Source organism: Aptenodytes forsteri, unplaced genomic scaffold, assembly GCF_000699145.1.
Source record: "Aptenodytes forsteri isolate BGI_AS27 unplaced genomic scaffold, ASM69914v1 Scaffold241, whole genome shotgun sequence".
NCBI classification, from domain to species: Eukaryota; Metazoa; Chordata; class Aves; order Sphenisciformes; family Spheniscidae; genus Aptenodytes; species Aptenodytes forsteri.
Genome location: NW_008795252.1, coordinates 1,319,587 through 1,337,647, shown reverse-complemented (window position 1 = coordinate 1,337,647; position 18,061 = coordinate 1,319,587). Strand labels below are relative to the sequence as shown.

Here is an 18,061-nt window from a genome sequence, read left to right as displayed (position 1 = left end):
AAGATGACAATCTTAAACAATAATGAGTCTTTATAGCTGATGGCAGTTTTGGAACCAGAAACTTCAAAAGCATTTGGATATTCTAATGAATTTTTTGAAAAAGGACTATTGCTCCAACATCAGCTCAGAATTGGTCTCACTTCATAGCAAGAACAATTTCAAATTAATCTCCTTTGCAATTTTAGTTTATTTGGGAAATTAAGTATCCCACGCCTATACAGAAAAGCACTTAGAATGGACACACTTAAGGGAAATGGCCGTGTATTTTTAGGAACAGCATATGATATTGTAAGACTTATCAGCACTGAAAACTAATGATATGAACTACAACAATGTTAAAAAAAAAAATCACCTGATTTTTTTTTTAAGTCATTACAGATAATCACAACCTTAATACATAAATTAAATATACACAAATTTTCAGTAGGAAAAAACCATACCACAAAACACTAAAGATTGTTCCACTTTCCCACAAAGGATAATCAGAAGGAAACTGGGAAGGGCAAGGGGCATGAAAGTACTAGAATTTAAACTTAGGATGACAAAAACTGACAATAAAGTTCCAATTTCTCTTGGAATGAGCGGTAACGTATATTAAGGTTGCTATACCTACAGACAATTACATGAAGAAAATAAGTACTTTACATTGCTGTGACCACTTCTGAATCCTGCTCTAGTAGGAGGTCATCTGGCTGACAAGTGAAAGTAATTACAACTGTTGCTCAAAAGTAAGTAATACAAGACTGTAAACTACACATCTTGCTTGTTTTGAAGCTGGTATAACAATCAAAATGACTGTTCTTAAATTAAACCTTAAATAATTGTTATCTTAAAAATACACGGCCAGTAACCTACTTGTGTTTCCTAAGGAAGAAGCAGAGAAATCCCTTATTAGAAAGCCGACCTGGTTTTGTCTTACTGTCTTTGACAGCAACAGAAATCATCTGGTTGACAGATGAAATGTTGCACATAAAACTTTATGAAAATGGAATTGGTGGCACTGAAGAAGTTGATTGGCAGCAGCATATGTGCTACTACAGGGAATGTGGCAAGGGAATAACTCAGAAAAACCCACCAGAAGTGCTGAACTGAAAAATCTATATAGATTTTTCAGATCCTAAATATTTTATTCCAGGGATGCCTTTTGCCGCCTTTGTGTTTTATTGGCAATGTATTTTTCTCGTTGCATTCAATACTGAAACACAATATTAAATGCTTGAATAGAAACACACTTTTTTCTGATTGTTATGCCACACAAAAAGATCTTAGAAATGGGAGAGGCCAGAAATAGTAAGGGACCAATCTCCTCACAAGCACGAGACCTCCCAAATTCCACTCTAGCAGCTGGCATTCCCATATGGTGCTCCTGTTGCAGATTAGAAATCACAGTAGAGACTGTGTGGTGCAACACATTCGTATTTGAGCTTTACAGCAAGGAGAATTTTCTTCCATGTATGCTTCTTCCCCAACAAGGCACATACAGACCAGTGAAAGAAGTATCACTACATTTCCCTGAATCTGTGGTTATTTGTGCCTGTAGAAGATAATAACCAATGTCCTTTTCGTTCACAGTTACCTATACATTCTATCACACATTTACTACTCAGGCAGTGACACAAAGAAACTTCCCTCAACATTGAGGCTTCCTCTTTCCCCAGCATGTTTTACAGACTTCATGACCGATAGCTAGTTTGAAGTCTTTATTTATGCACTTTCTATCCCAACATACGACAGGATTATACATTATTAGTTCCACAAATAAAGATAATAATCTCACACCAAATCATTAACTGGTTTCTTTCCCAGCCTTCCTCTACCTACCTGCTGCTTGAGCTGTTGCACAAGACGATCTTTCTCTCGTTTCAGTGCAGCCACTTCATCTTGGGTCTTCTTCTTAGAGGATGAAAGTTCTAGCAGAGCAATATTGGCATCTTTTTCACTAATGGCAGCAAGAAGGGCTTCTTGTCTGAAAAAAACATATGAATACGTTATTATCCTGCAAAACTTAGAGGAAGCCTCTACAAAGAGTTGAGCATACCATAAGTCCTGTAGCAGTGTGCAACTCCAAAGAGCAGTAATAAAAGTTTGTCATGGTTATATGTCTGTTGGTGGAGCAGGAAGTCAAGACCCACCCGCCTCCCCCTAAATGACTGTGCTGATACCAAATTATTGCTTATAGGATAAGAAAAACATATAATAATATGTTATTATTCTGCACTCAGCTTCTCAGTTTTTAATAACTACCATTTATTATTACTTTGGCTGAACATTTTCATTCTTTATAATGTTCTAAACATTTCCAGAAGAGATTTTGAGAATACATGCACAAATACTGGACTAATCATAAGACTTCTGTGTTAAATTATATTAGGTTATACTGCCTATTCATGCAGCTATTTTGGAAGGAAGGTGGCATGTGACAAGTTTATTGAAATCACTTGAACAATACAGTGTATTCCCAGAAGGAAATGATGACACAGACACTTTTGTGCTACACGACAGATGTTGAAATAGATGCCTTCAAGGATGCTTGAGCTATTCTTTGACTTTTCTTGTGAGTAACAAATATAATGAGCTTGTTGGATGCATGTCCTGCATAATTAAGACAAAGGTAGGCCTGCCCTCATCACAAACCCTTTGTAGCCTCGCAGAAATGGTGTACGCAAGAATGTTCTGTAGCAAGATCTTGAGGCTCAAGCACTATAATAACTAGATACAGAAACACAACCTTGCATACTCTTTCCCAATAGCAAAAAACTCTTACAAATAGAGTTCAGAAACATTTTACAGATACTGAGAAGTGAGGAGACAAAGACAATAGCCCTGATCATAAAACAGCAGTTCTCAAATGAACTCAAAGGATTGCTCTATGTTAGGGAAAACATCTATTTCTGTCCTTTGACCTTAATTCTCATCTTTAGCTGGTACGGCCAAATCAGGATGTGCAACAGGTCATAAAAGAAAACTTTGGCCGTATTGCCCAATAAGGGTGGCTTGTCCCACCTCTCATCACCTTGCAAAGAAGGAATAAAATGAGGTCCTAACCGTTTGTGGTGGTGTGGAAGATGGCATCATGCAGGAATGATGATGAAAAACAAACTCTGAGTACTACAGATTTCCTATCTACCTTTCATCTAAAAATTTAGTTGTAAATGCAGTTAAAGTAATAAAAATTTCAAATTCCCAAATAATCCAAATTTCTACCTGCTCTAGTTTATAAACAAAAGCATATTAATATTGCTAATTTCAGAGAATGATTTAAAAAAAATAATCAAATGTGTTAAAACTATTCTGCTAATCATGTCAATAGCAATTATTATGCTAATAACATTGCCATAATGCTGTCTTTTATTAAAGATGTAAGAAAAGTTATAGAAGCTTAATGTAAACTATTGCTTTTAATTCTACCAATATATCTTTCTGTTTGTTGTCAAGATCTTTTTTAATAAAGACCCACCACAATCTGGTGACTTAGGATCACACTGGCAAACTGTCGAGGGTGGCAGTGACACTAAATCTGCTTTTTCTAACTCACCTGTTACCACTCCTTGATTAGACTTTATTTCTAATAAAATAGCTTGCTCCTCTTCTTCCTGTATCTTCTTTCTAAACAACTTAAGTTAATCTTAGTTAGGAATTTGTAATTGTTTTGAACATATGCATCTAACATACTGAACTTTTAAAAAGGCTTGAAAGGGGAAAGGACTGGTACTACTGGAGTACAGAAATTTTCACCTGTTAAAATGCTGAAAACTACAAATTTTATGACCTTGGTGAGCATGAAAAGATGTATTTAATACTGTAATGTTTCTGAGGACGGAGAGTGAAATAGCTTCATTGGGTACTTCAGTGCTTAGATCAAGGGTGCAGGGAGATGCATACCTAAATATGTAGGATGTAGTCAGATAGCTTGCACTGGCTGCAGCTCAGCCGGACAAAGAACTTGCTCTCCTGGATACTTACTTAGTAATCCCTTCTCCAATGTGTAAGAATAACTGCATATACATTTGCTTCTTGACCTCGTTCTAAAAAGTCTGAACAATACAGTTTTGCCTCTTCAAAAAAACCCTCAACACATTATTTTAATAATATGGGACCAGGAAGCGACTACACGTGCAGTCCTGCTGACAGATCTGAGAAGACGGTAGCTTCTGAGAGGTAGCTCAGGGCTACTTTTTAACCCAGCTCGGCAGTAGCCAGCACAGCACTTTTGCCCGCAGAGTTATGTGAAAGGCACGCTGTCTCCACAGCCCCGGAGCAGAAACCGCCAGGTTCTACAGTTACTTCTCTTAGAGAGTTGTATGGGTGAGACACCGCATTTAAAAAGCTCTTGTTATTTTTGTTTTTTACAGGTGGAAAAAAATATACTGCTCTCACTTGAAAAGTGTGAAGTTTTGCTAAGACAATGGGTGAAAATTGACTCGACGAGAAGGACCATGACTGCTTTCAGATGAGTGATAGCGAGGATGGAAGAACAACTTTTTCTTACACATTACAGGTTTAGGTGAGAAGAGGGTGACTGATGTATGACCTGGCTTCTTTCTGATCCCAGTCAGTGACCGAGCTCTTAGAAATATCTATGCCAGCGAAAGCTTAAGGCCTCTACCATTGCACAGCACAAGAAACGAGAGCATAAAAAAACACTGCTAAGATGTGATCTCTGTTCATCCCCTCAGTCACTCCAATGATTGCTAGAGTTTTGCTGAAGCTACCCATACACAGAAGTTTGCTATTATCAGGATCTTGACTGAAGCCATATATCCTGTATCAAAAAATGTGAAAGAACCATGTATTTCAAGAGGAAAAGGTGCATTTCAACAGACAAAATTGTTCACCATCTGATGGCAGAATGGACTTACACAGTGGTCCTTCTGTGGGTGAAATTTATCTCTGGATTTATACAGGTGTTTCTTGTACACGCTAAGAGAGTAAGCTTGCTTTAAGCAGACTACCAGCATATCAAACATCTGACAGATCCAGTTTAGAGAGTACTTGGATCCTGCCTAGAAAAACTAGCACCTTAAATTGTTCCTTGTCTTTCAAGAGATGATACCACGAAGTTAGGAAATATTTTTAGACACTTTAGGATAATTGAAAGATACTCTAAACGCATTTATTCTATGAAGAAATAAAAATATTCTGATGACTTAATGGAGACAAAGAGTAGAAGAAAGGAAAAGGTGCACATCAGATTCCCAGTTGTAGTGTCAAGATTGTAGGTGTGGGAACAACCGATAATGGGCGCATTATTATTGCCACTTTGTTTCTGTTGCTTTTGCTTTATGGAAAAGTATCCAATTTTGGATGCCTGCCTGAAACATGAAAAATATCAATAGAGTGAAGTGACAGACCATGATGCATGACCTCTGCTTTTTTCTAGCTATCGGTATCCTGGGAAAGACAGGCTGGCTTGGAGCTCTGGTCATTTTCACTTTCTTTAGAGTAATCTGTTTTGATTCTAAAGAAACACTTATTCTTTTAATAGTAAACCCACAATCCTCGCTGATGATTCAGGACCAGAGCCAAGAATATCTCTGTAACAGTATCTATATAGCCATTACTCTGGTATGGAAATTGGAGGTGCCTCAAATAGCATGTAAAGCATACCTTCTGCAATCAAATCCTTTGTTGCCCATCTCTACTTCTTAAGTGAAAACTCCAGGACCAGGACAATGAGATATGGATAGCGGTCCGTTACTTATTTTTTGCTGAATAATCTTTGCCACCATGCCTTAGAAAAAAACATCCTACTGGCCAAAACTTCAGTGCTATATCATGTGTGAGACAGGGGTGCTGGTCAAGAAGTGGGGTGAAAGGCATCGTGGCTTTCTGACTGTTTTCTGGAACTGAAACAAGATGAAGTTTGAACCAAAGTAAGAAAAATATCCTGTGATGTGATACATGCCTTGTAGCTGTGTTTTTGAACTCTGCAAGCTAATGTATACTGTTTCATATGGGAGAAGTGCAGGTGTCACTGTCAGCTCTGCTGAAAGGAGACGTGTCTGTAATGGTGCGCTACTTTTCTCAACAGAGCTTGGAATTGCTAGAACGATTCTAAAAGACCACAAAAAGCAAGTATCACCAAGCAAACAACAAGGTTTGTGATTGAACAGCACTACAAAACTGACATGTTTCCCTTCTTGAAAGCTGTTATCCCCAGGGAGACCAGAAGAACATGCTGTAAGACAGGTGAGGTGGCAAGAAGGAGATAATGGGCTGCTGCGTGAATGGTGCTAGTAGCACATGAACAAACCTATCTGTCAGGAGTGCCGCAGTCAGTCGTAGAGGCTCAGCTTCGGTTTAGGTAACAGTCAGTGGTACAGGCTTAGCTTCTTCAGCAAACTGCGTGTCTTCAGTTCACAACATCGGAGGTCCTGAAATGTTCTAATAGGCAGGCAAAGCATGTACTTGCTGCACAACCCAAGACGGTTGATCTTTTAAAACATGAGCTAATGCCAAAGTCACTACATAAACACAGCTCACTTAAGTTAGTTCAGGTATTTCAGATAGTGGTAGTAGTGTAGCTGTGGCAACAGCAACTCAGCAGGGGGGAAACTGGCTATTTATCTCTCCATATGGGCAGGTTCTGTAGCCTGAACTGAACTGTACAGCAGCTCACAAAAGGTAAGCAGACTTTAAAAGACACTGAATATTACCAGGGAAAACCTGAAATGGCAACAGTGTAGAAAATCTAGTGAAAAGAGGTTTAGGATTAACTCTGAATTGAACAAAAAGAGGAGGATTCTTTTTTTTCTTCTATTTATGCTGAAGCCTTTCACTGAGTGTGGATCACGATCACCATGGAGTGGAGTGGTACCAAGACCAGTAGGTTCAATTCTTAAGAGGTAGTGGTGGATATAATCTGAAGATCAGTATCAACATTATTTGCTCTGTTTGCAGTCTTAAAAAAATAATGCAAAGAAAGATGGGTTTGCCTTTTTTAAAATAGATGACTACAGAAAGTTATATGGTGGTAGAGCTGCCTCTGGAGTACTTCTGATTCATCCACGGTCTCCATTCTCTTTGCTGTTCAGCTGGGACTGAGAGTTCTTATGGCTGATGCCAAGGACGTAGTGATAATGAACGATTCCAACTCTGAGATACTGATGGATCCAGAGGACTGAAATGTCTTATGGAAGGCAGCGATGACTGCAGAGCCAAGAAGTCACTGAAAATTGCCATGACTGTATTCTTCTGATGCCAAGTCTCATGAGCCTTTGAAGCATTCCTGATGAGGTTGTCCTGTTGCATTTGCTGGCCATCCTAAAACTTTTGTCAACACACAACAAAGAATAGTGTGCAAAGGCACATCTCCTTCAGACCTTGAATGGAAATGTCTGATTTTGGGAAGATATTTTGCAAGATGGCAACAGTTTAAATTGCAGCTTGGTTTTCAGTACAGGCCTTGAATCAAGGCAAAGCTTTAAGAATGTCCCTCAACCACAGAAACAGTCTTTTGTTTGAATGAAAGCTTAAAAATCAGAACGATGTACTATTATACTACTACATATTACTAATACAACAAGCTGTAGGAATAGAAGGCATCCAGCAAAGCAGTATTTTCTTAATTTTTCTGTAGCAGAGAAGAAAGGGCTTAAAGAATTGTACAGCACTTAACTTCAGATGCTAAACAATATTTTTCTTAGAGAATACTTCAGCTGCAGTGACTTTAATAAAAATGGCAGGTGCTAGCATCTCATACACATGCTTACAGAGGCCCTAGAGAAAGACATACACAGCACAGATGAGATTTCTTGTGTGGGCTTGGGTGAGGATAAGTAAGTGATTTGGTAGTTTGAACGACCAAGTATTTGAATGAACCTAGAAAATAAGGAACTACAGCTCATACAGATTCAGTTACCAAGTCCCATTAGCACCAAAACACCCTAGTGTGCAGTATAGTCAAAACTGTAACACATCTCCCTGGAGTACTGCAGACACCAGTCTTGTTTCATTCCTCTTTTTCCTCTTCGGTGAACCACAGCATATTTTTGCAAATGGGGACATGAGACTTTCTAACTACTCAGTAACCCTCAGCACGGCAGGACTAATACGCTGTATTCCTGGATAATAAGCTGTAGCAGCATAAGTCCAATAAGTAATAATAAAAGAGGTTCATCCACAACAGTAAAAATGTTTTAACTACCAAGGTAGCCAAGTTTGTCCTCTGGCTTACAAATACTCATAGAATCAAGATGCCTTTAAATGGTTCTCTACAGCCTTTCATTTCAGGAGACTAGGTAATTACTTCACAGCTCCTTCCCAGCAGAGGAGAGGAATCCTTTTGGTAAAACATAACAGAAAGTGAATTTTAAAAAGCAGCTTTGTACTTTGCAGCACAGTTCTCAGGGTCATAACGCTGGAATATTTATCAGCTGTATAATTATAAAGAATAACAGGCTCCAAACAGTGCTGAATTAATGATGCTTCAAAACACAAAACCTATACATATTCATTAAAAGAATATGTTTACATATGTCAGAGAGAACACAAATTCCATATAGAAATGTTATAAATACATTGTTCTGTATAATTTTATTTCAAATTATGAGATTTCTTCCTATGTGGAATATTTCTGAAAGTGTGGGTGAGATAACATAAAGGCAATATTGAGAGCAGCAGCAGCTTTGATTTTAATGTCACCGAGGAACTGGGATAATTCCATCAGGCCTAGTTTCATTATAGGGATCAAATCTATTTTCCTTCCGACTGGCATTAAACGACAAGATTTAAGGGTCTGACACAAATTTGGAGAGCTCAGGTAGCTACAAGGTCATAGCAATCCCGTCAGTTCCTTCAACAGAGGCTGTTGCTCTTCCATGAGGGATGACTGACCCGCCAGAGTTTTCAACCTGGCATATTAAGATAAACTGTAATTATGGCTGTTATGCCTTTAATACATATGGCTTCAAACTGGAAAGGTTCTGCTGTTTCATGAACTGTTTACTCACTCCAGCAGAAAGGGCATCAGTCGCCACAGAAGGAAAGAGCTGCTACTTGCACACTACTTGCTTCAGTTGTCTGATTTTTCTCCACTGCATTTACTCAAAGCCTACAGAAAATGCTGATCAAGCTTTTAATGCTTTTCTGTCACAGGCATTTGTAAGACTTACCATGGCAAATCATCATCACAATAAGAACTGTATTATTTGCATATGAATTAAAAAAAACCTCCCATGAAGTGACAACAACATAAAGAACTAGCAGGCAAATAGATTTGGATGAACTATTGCAGTATTATGAGAGCTTGACAGACTTTTAGGTGACAGCTTAGAACATAAAGGTGTTTGGACGCAGTACGTAGTAATTTCATGAGTTTGGTAGAATGACACTGTTTGGGTGGGTCACACTTGATAAACTCTGAAAAAGTAATTAGTAATACAACACACCAAACAGCTGATCCAATGGGACAGTTCTCCTGGCACTAACATCACCCTTTTTGTCATAAACTGTGTCAACACATCTACAGTGGTAGTTCCAAACTCAACATTTTTTTCTACTTTTGTTGCTGGTTACAGAACATCTTCAGAAAATTAAGAAACTCTGACTGCTCTGAACCACGTGGAGAGTAAATTCCAGTTTCTAACACCCTGAGACCCTGGCAATTAACAGCCACCGTCCTGTCAGTGTGGTTATGAACCTGCAGTACCTCGCAGGGAGGAGGCTGTCCTCGCAGAGCTCTGGGTATCAGAATTTGGTTCTTAAAAGTAACCTTGAAAAATACTGGCAGTCATACCAGAGAACACCATTTCAAGATGCTAACAGACCAGTACCTTACTTAACACACAAGTTGCCAAATTCTGCACCAGCTACAATTTCTGCAGTATTTAAGATGCAGCTACATGAAAAGCACAAAGTATTCCAAAGTGAGCAAAACATTTACACAAAAGACACAGTAGCAACCTCTTGCTGCAAGAAGGTGGGAAAAAGAAAAGTAACTTGGCGATAGGTACTACCTGCTCCTTTAATTACAGCTGGGAATAATCAAACCTCAGGCTGCAAATTATTTCCCAAACACAGCCTTACACCCTCAGTCAAAAGGGATAACACCACTCCTTCCATTCCTGTACTTGTTTCCTGAATCAGCAAGTTACCTTTGCCTCATCTGGATGGCACGTCAGCAGTCTTTCTCACCCTTGATCTACACTCTCACAGCTACCAAAAAAGGAATTGCAAATTTAAGCAAACCAAGTGAGAAGAAAATCAAAAGTTGTTTGTCATCAGCAAATTGAAGCCTCTTGAATTTACACCTTTTCACTGTTCTTTTCAATGTCATTACGTACAAGTGACCAGAACTGGAAAACAAGAGATAAAAATATAAATTCCTTCTGAATAGAGTTGTGTGGTCACAAAAGAGAAGCCCCTTTAATTTTCCATTGTATGAATGGTGTGATAATAATCAATGTTAATTTTAGACACAGGAAGCCTTACCACTTGTGCTGTCCTTGTTTAAAAAAAAAAAAAAAAAAAAAAAAAAAAAAAAAAAAAAAAAAAAAAAAAAAAAAAAAAAAAAAAAAAAAAAAAAAAAAAAAAAAAAAAAAAAAAAAAAAAAAAAAAAAAAAAAAAAAAAAAAAAAAAAAAAAAAAAAAAAAAAAAAAAAAAAAAAAAAAAAAAAAAAAAAAAAAAAAAAAAAAAAAAAAAAAAAAAAAAAAAAAAAAAAAAAAAAAAAAAAAAAAAAAAAAAAAAAAAAAAAAAAAAAAAAAAAAAAAAAAAAAAAAAAAAAAAAAAAAAAAAAAAAAAAAAAAAAAAAAAAAAAAAAAAAAAAAAAAAAAAAAAAAAAAAAAAAAAAAAAAAAAAAAAAAAAAAAAAAAAAAAAAAAAAAAAAAAAAAAAAAAAAAAAAAAAAAAAAAAAAAAAAAAAAAAAAAAAAAAAAAAAAAAAAAAAAAAAGATACTGATAATATCTTTAGACTTTCCTACACACATTTTCTCTAACATCCTAAATGCCTAGAACCACAGAAGCATCATTCCTTACTAGGATTGATAAGCAATGCTTTTCAAAGTCCTTTCCCTCAACATATTTGACATAGTCACAAGTAATCCTATAAATATTTTTATTACCTTTCCATCAATGTTTTAGCCCTTCCTTTACTTACACTTTCCACCTTAATTTTACCACTTTGGCACCTGAAGCAAAGATTTGCAATTCCTAGTCCCGCTCGTGTCTGTGCTCTGAGCACTCAGAATTGCAGTACAGCTCTAGACTGTGTCTGCCAGCATGTCCAGAAAAAAATCTAAAGCTTTCGCAGAGGGACTTTCCAACCCACTACTAATTTCCTGAACTATTTTTATTGATTAATTCCTCCAGTGAAAAAGAGGCTGCTGCATATCACAGCTGCTAAACTGATAGTATATGAGCCTTACCTACTTGCCTGTGAAGAGTGGGAGTTCTCGAAGATGGCACGTTTTAGAAGGAACCTTCAACCCTGGCACCTCATGTTATGGGAGATTTGTCCCTATAAGGGACCTACCCTATAAGGGTAGGTTGTTTTTTTTTTTTTAAGACAACTTTCCTTGCTTTACCAGCCTTCAGTGCAGAAGCTGGATGAGACACAGAAGTTTTCACAAGGCTCTCGAGTTCCACAGAGCTGGCTTTCCTGAGAAGGAAGTCCTGAAACTTGGGCTGTCTTTCTTCATCTGCAGTTTAACAGCAGTGCAAATAGAGCGCAAACTTAAGGTATAATTTTCATCCAGGCAACACAGGCCACCAGAATACACCCACCAGATTTTGAAAAATGACCGTTTAAGAAAAGCAGCTCTTGTTTCTTTTCCTGTGACACGGTCAAGTACAGGTTGATCTTTAGCTTAGCATGTGGTTTCACAATTGGTTTAAGCTGACACAAGACAGGGCTCTGGCTGAAAGAGATGGTTCTGCTCTCCCATTTTCAGATTCCTGCCCCTTCCCTGGTGTCAGCACCACTGATTGTGTATCCCTGCAGCCTGGTGATCCAGCTAAAACCTAGCCCTGAATAAACAGGAGGAACCCAAATCTCACCACAGGTTCCTTATCCCTGGAGGAACTGCAGTTCTTCAAGATGCTGTGACAGTGTCAAACCCTTAGTTACCGCAGCCAGCACTGCCAAAACATAAGAATGGAAAGTGAATCATGGAATTCACATTGATTATAACATATCAAACATCCAGAATTACCAGAGTGAAAACAATTGTTCTTTACTTATGTCTTCGTGAATCAGACCCCAGGTGAAAGACGGTAGAAAGAAATTTCAGCTATATCAGCCAAACAATGACAGCAATACTGCAGTCTTACTGTGGTTTCTGATCATGTGAAAAACCCAAGTCGTGGTTTATAACATAGTTGTTTTAAGAAATCTATCCAACCTTTAGACTCGAATCAAAGATACAAACTGATAGAGGATCCACCTCCTTGCTAAATGACTATCATGTCTGTTATTTCTGGTTAGTATAATTCATCTCACTTCTTTCTGCATCTGTCTTGTTTCCATGCTTGACATACTCATTCTGATAGGTCATCATACCTTCCTTTCTTTGTATTTTATCTGTCTGCTCATTGGAAACCAAGGCAAAGGTGTTCATTTAATTTTGGGACCATATGCATACTATTGCTAATCCCAGCCCTTTCCTCAGTGCATTGTGGTTCCACTTCTTTTCCTGGTCTTTTTATATCTGTGGCTATAGAATGTTTTATTATTTGTTTTGATTTCCTTTGGAAGGTCTAATTCAGCGTGAGTTTTCACAATTCTCACTTTATTCCTGTACTTTCTGCCTCCCAGAAACCTCTCTCTCTCGACCGATTTTTAAGGCTGCTGCTAATTTCCTTTTGGATGCCGATACACAACCAGTTAGGTTTGTAACTCTTCCTCACACTTTTCCCCCTTTGTTTGGGATGCAAAGACCTCACAGCTTTGGACTTTTGATTTAAATAAATTCCCTGCTTCCTCTACACTTGAATCTGAGTCCTTCTGTCCAATTTACTTGCTACCTAATATTCTTAATTTTTCAGTTTACTGCTTTGAAATTGAAAACTTTACTTGTTTAGCATAGCTTTTTTATTTAAATATAAATGTACTCAATTCGTGGTCACTACAGCTGAAGTTGTTTTTGGTGATGATTTCTTCTCTAGTATCATCAACACTTATGTCTCCCATAAAAACACATTTCTCCATTGTTATTTACATCTACCACAACTCTACACCTAAAATCCATAACTCCTTTTATGGTCCTTACGTTATTTTGACTCAAAGTAATGCTATTTCATTTATGCTATCACTTTTTTATTTCCTCAGAATCTCCAGTATCATTAATATATGCCACCTGTACTTTCATGTCTAGCTTTCCAGAACAACTTGTACCCACATTCCAGCTGTGAATATTATTCTATTTCCCATTAATTGCCGTTATGCCTGTGACATCTGGTTTCACGTTACATACCAGATGTGTAGAGCTACTTAATTTTGTTGTTCTTTTACAAACATCTCAATTTTCCTCTGCATTTCAACAAATTTTCTTGCTAGAGTTACAGATTGCTTTCATTATTTATTGGCTATCTGACTACCAACCTGGATGTGTGTCACCTAACTTCTTCCTCCCTCTTCTCTGAGGGTTCTTTTGTACGATTGTGCAAGCCTCTCTTCCAGAACCACCTTGTCTGATTTCTAAAAGATATATTTCCTATAAGGTCAGACACGGTATATGGGACTGTTTACATTAATTCTGCAAAGGATGTCTTAGGGTTTGCTGGTAGTAACAACAGCAGCACTAATGCTGACATCTGTTCCAACCTAATCCTAACGCTTACTACCTGTATTTCAGTCTTTTCTGGTTGCTGCTGCTGGCCAGGAGATGGATTGAAAAGGGAGCACAAGAAATGCCAAGTGTCTGGATAAGGCCAGGAATAGCAGCATCAGGGGAAAAAGAGGATGGAAGCAGTTTCATTCAGCACTAAGGCATCACTTGGCCTGCCGTTCCTGGTAGCTTCAATGACCGCTGCTTAAATAGTGCCAAAAAAGTGTTTCTAAGAAAACAGAAGTTGTTGAAAGGGTTGAGGACAGGAATGGAGCAGGTGTCAGGGGCTATGGATAAAACTTGGATATATTTAGTTCCATAATTGCAGCAGAAGGGGCCTGAGAGGTTTCATTTAATTTCCTTTTTCAGATCCGGGTCTGAAAGTAGGTGTAGCTACTTGCAGTCTCTTAATGCAGAAGATTTGTTTGAATTGGCACTGCAGGATATTCTGATGAGCTCTGAAGATAAACAACTTTCCAGATGCTTAAAGCAAATGGCATTCTACAGTAAGTAGGGAGCATCCTACCATCTTCTTTTCTGTTTTTCTCTCTATCCAGTCCCTGTTCTTCATGAGAAGAAACTGGAGCTGCATGCTATAAAAACAGTTTAGGAGACTGAGCATGCATACTCTGCTCCAGAACAAGCACTGTTAAGCCTGATCTGAACCATGGAAGCACACCCTTGACAACCCTTTATTATCAGATCCCTGCTAAACATAATGATACATTCTGTTATACAAAGCCTTTTTTCATGTACAGATTTAGAGAGTTTTATAAAATAAAAAAAAGCTCAACAATCTCCAAGCAAGCTGCTATTGTCTATGTTTTGTAATGAGACACAAGTACATGAAACTTAAGCAACATGTTGAAAGTGAGAAAGCAAGTCATTGCTATGTGAGGGAATTGGAAAAACCTCATTTTAGCACATTCCAGCTACCAACACCTTTTCAATTGAACAAATTTGAAGCTGTGTTTATCCTGTAGTTTGAACAAAACTCCCATGAAAATTGACTTATTGAGGAAACATTATCACATGTAAATTTACAGATATAACTCTAGTATCTTAGAAAAAGTAAAGAACGCCAATTTCAAGGATGTGAAATAGAAGATACAAACTTAAACCAGCTTGTATCATGCACAGAGACTGGCTCTCATGAAAACCTGTCTACGCTATAGATAAATGGAAGTTCCCATACCTTCTTGTAAGTAACCTCTTGCTTGTTTTGATATAGTTGCCCTTTAATTGGTCGCACCATTGCTACGAAGTATAATTTGGCATCTGCTTCGGTACTGAGACTTGCGACTAGGCTAATTTCTTGAAACAAAATTTCTTGCTAAATTTCAAGATGTTTAAATTTTCTACTTCATGGAAAAATTATTCATATTTTCCAAGGCTGATTTCAGGATGAGAAGGTTAAGGCAGAAATTTGAGTGTGTTGCAAGGCAGAGGACTGCTTTACAGGTTACAGCTTCTTCATTCCAACACTACTATTTCTACTTCATGGAAAAATTATTCATATTTTCCAAGGCTGATTTCAGGATGAGAAGGTTAAGGCAGAAATTTGAGTGTGTTGCAAGGCAGAGGACTGCTTTACAGGTTACAGCTTCTTCATTCCAACACTACTATTTACAAACTATTAGAGGAAAAACGAATCTTTCCGTCAGTTCCCTACAATGTCTAAACTATTTAAAATGATTAGATTAAAACAGACAAATTCATGGCAAGAATATACAGTGGAGATTTACACTTAGTTGTATGGAGATTCACAGGGAACAGGGGCAGAAAATAATAGAGGCAGGGTGAACATGAGTGAATTGGACAACTTTTAATCCTGAAACTATCCTTAAGAAATGGGTATTTTGCACAACATCAGGAAAAATTCTGAGCATTTTCTGAAGTGTATGGACCAATGAATTTACAGGAAAATATAAGGATGCTTCATGCAGAATAAATCTTTTAAAAACTGAGATGGAAAGACCACCAACAAAGAAAAGTGTTAGATTTTTAAAACTAACAACTGTTAACTGCAAAACACGTAAACAGTCAATTGAAATAGAAACATGACTTAGTGGAGCTGAGTCAGGATCTATTCTTCATGTCTGTCACTTGTGGTTTGACCAAGAGCACATCATTTAACTACCTCTGTAAATGCAAATACTGCTATTTACTTAAGAGAAGAACTGTAAGAGTACATCTGGTAATGTCTGTAAAACAGTGACATCCTGAGCTGAAAACAGTCAGGTCTCTTTTTTTTATTTATTGTTAGCTTAAAGGAAAAAGGGGATTACCAGAATCTTGCACACTTCAAGCTGCCTTATTTTTGCTACAAGCACCACGACTGCACCAAGATTTTCACTTCTTCACACAAGAAACTCGAGGAGCTACAAGGCCACAAAACTACGAAGGAAGCACCTGAGAAGCCAGAGGATTCCCCTACCACCAAATCCCGAGCAGACACACAGCAGAGAGCTCTTGGGCAAGACAAGTGAAACTGCCAGCTCGGAGCAAACCTGCGTTTATGGATTTATGGCAGCCTCCCAGTTACAGGCCCATCTGGGTTGGAGCGGGGGGAGGCTGGGAAGACCATGCGCCGGTTACATTTTTGCCATTCCTGCTGCGGTATGGCGTGAATAAATCACAGGGCTGAGGTCAGAACAGCCAGCCCATAAAGTGATTCATGGGCCCAGCAGCACATTCCCCCAGGACTATGTACTTTATTACAGTAAACCTCAGAACAAGATACAATTTCCTGTCTCAAGGAGCAGCCTTTAAATCAGGACACCTGGACAGCCCTGCAACCACTTACAGAAACAATAGGCCTCAGGCCCACCGCTGCCTCTCCTTGCTGGCCCGCGCTTGCCCGAGGCCTGCTGCATTTAACGCTAAATACCACCTTTAGAAACGACCTCCTTCTGCAACAGATTACTGTGGTGACAAGACCGTGGAGTCAACGTACTGATATAATCCTATTCTTCAGCCATAGCTCCCCACCCAAGAAATAAATATTCTCCATCTGTTGTTTTTCTTTCCATTTTAGCTTTTAGGTCTCTTCTGCACTGTAAGAATTTGACCCAAAATGTTAGGGCAAGAAAGGAATTGAAAGGTAACTTATTGGTTTCTCTGTTAGCAAGCAGATCCTTCATCGAGAGGGTGGGTTTTTTTTGCAAGCTGAAGAACCTGCCATGTGATTTAGGTTGTAATATGGATGTTCTCACTGTGATCAAGGACTGTGATCTGAATTTTGGGTTTGGCACCTGGAAAGAAATTGAGGTGGTGACAGAGATGACGGCATTGTTGGGACTCCTGAAAACTCTCACTCTCAGCTAAGAGTAATCTTGCTCTTAGGGCACAGGTTACGTTTTCAGGAGAAAGAACAACGGAAAACTCATTTTAAGCCACGAAACAAAGCAGTGGGTATTTTCTGCTCTAAATATTCTGGGGAGCTTATCTCTAAACACTTAAATCACATAGGCCTATGGGCTGTAGAGGAGCAACCTGCCGTGACTGCCTCATATTCTAGTTGTCCCTCAGATAAAGGTGAGGCACGTGCTGACTGTACTTCCACTGTTCTCCTTGGAAGCAAGAGGACACTCTTCAGATGGAGGCTTCCCATGTTCACACAAAGTGGGACGGAAGAAAAACTTGCTTTGCCTCCTTCAGATCCATAATGGATCACCGGAATGAGAGTTTCACTCAGGTATGTTTTTTCAGTCTGCATCATTCAACAATGAGGAGCATGAATAATAAAAGGGAAGGAAGCTTCCCTTCAAGCATTTATTGTCAAAAGGCAAGACTTCCCTAGGGCTTTGCTGACAGTAAGCCATTCTGTACAATCACTCTGCAAATAGTGGAAGAGATCCTGATTATTTTCACTCTTCAAAGTTCTTTCAAATCTTAAAACTATAGACATAACAAGGTAACGTGTCCCTGGGAAGCTGCTTCATGGAAAACATAGCTGGGAGTAAGAAGCTTACATATACTGAGACACCTGAAAGACTTTCAGAAAATAAGAACATAAGAGAAACTGATAGAGGAGGGGAAGTTTTGAGGAAATTTAGGGGAGAATTCATCAAATGCTGAAAGTTAAGAATGCTATTGAACTGGTCAAATAAAAAAAAAAAATCTAGATAAGGAAAGAGGAAAAGAGAAGGATTGATAAAACAGATGTAAGTAACACTAAACCCATCAGATTTGTCCAAGACTGAACCCTCCTGAAGGTTTCATGATTACTTTTCCTACAAGCGAAAACAGTTGTGTGGAAAACTACTTCTTCCACCTGCTTATTTTATTTTGTTTTAC

General features: G+C 38.1%; 1 protein-coding gene across 2 annotated transcripts in view; it reads right to left on the bottom strand.

Moving 5' to 3' along the window:
- The window catches only part of ERC1 (ELKS/RAB6-interacting/CAST family member 1), a 310,968-nt gene that overhangs the window by 58,311 nt on the left and 234,596 nt on the right, over positions 1-18,061 (bottom strand). For both annotated transcript variants that reach the window (XM_009278946.2, XM_009278947.2), the window contains one exon: positions 1,822-1,966. In XM_009278946.2, the coding sequence (XP_009277221.1) occupies positions 1,822-1,966 (145 nt within the window). The remainder of the gene's footprint in view (positions 1-1,821; positions 1,967-18,061) is intronic.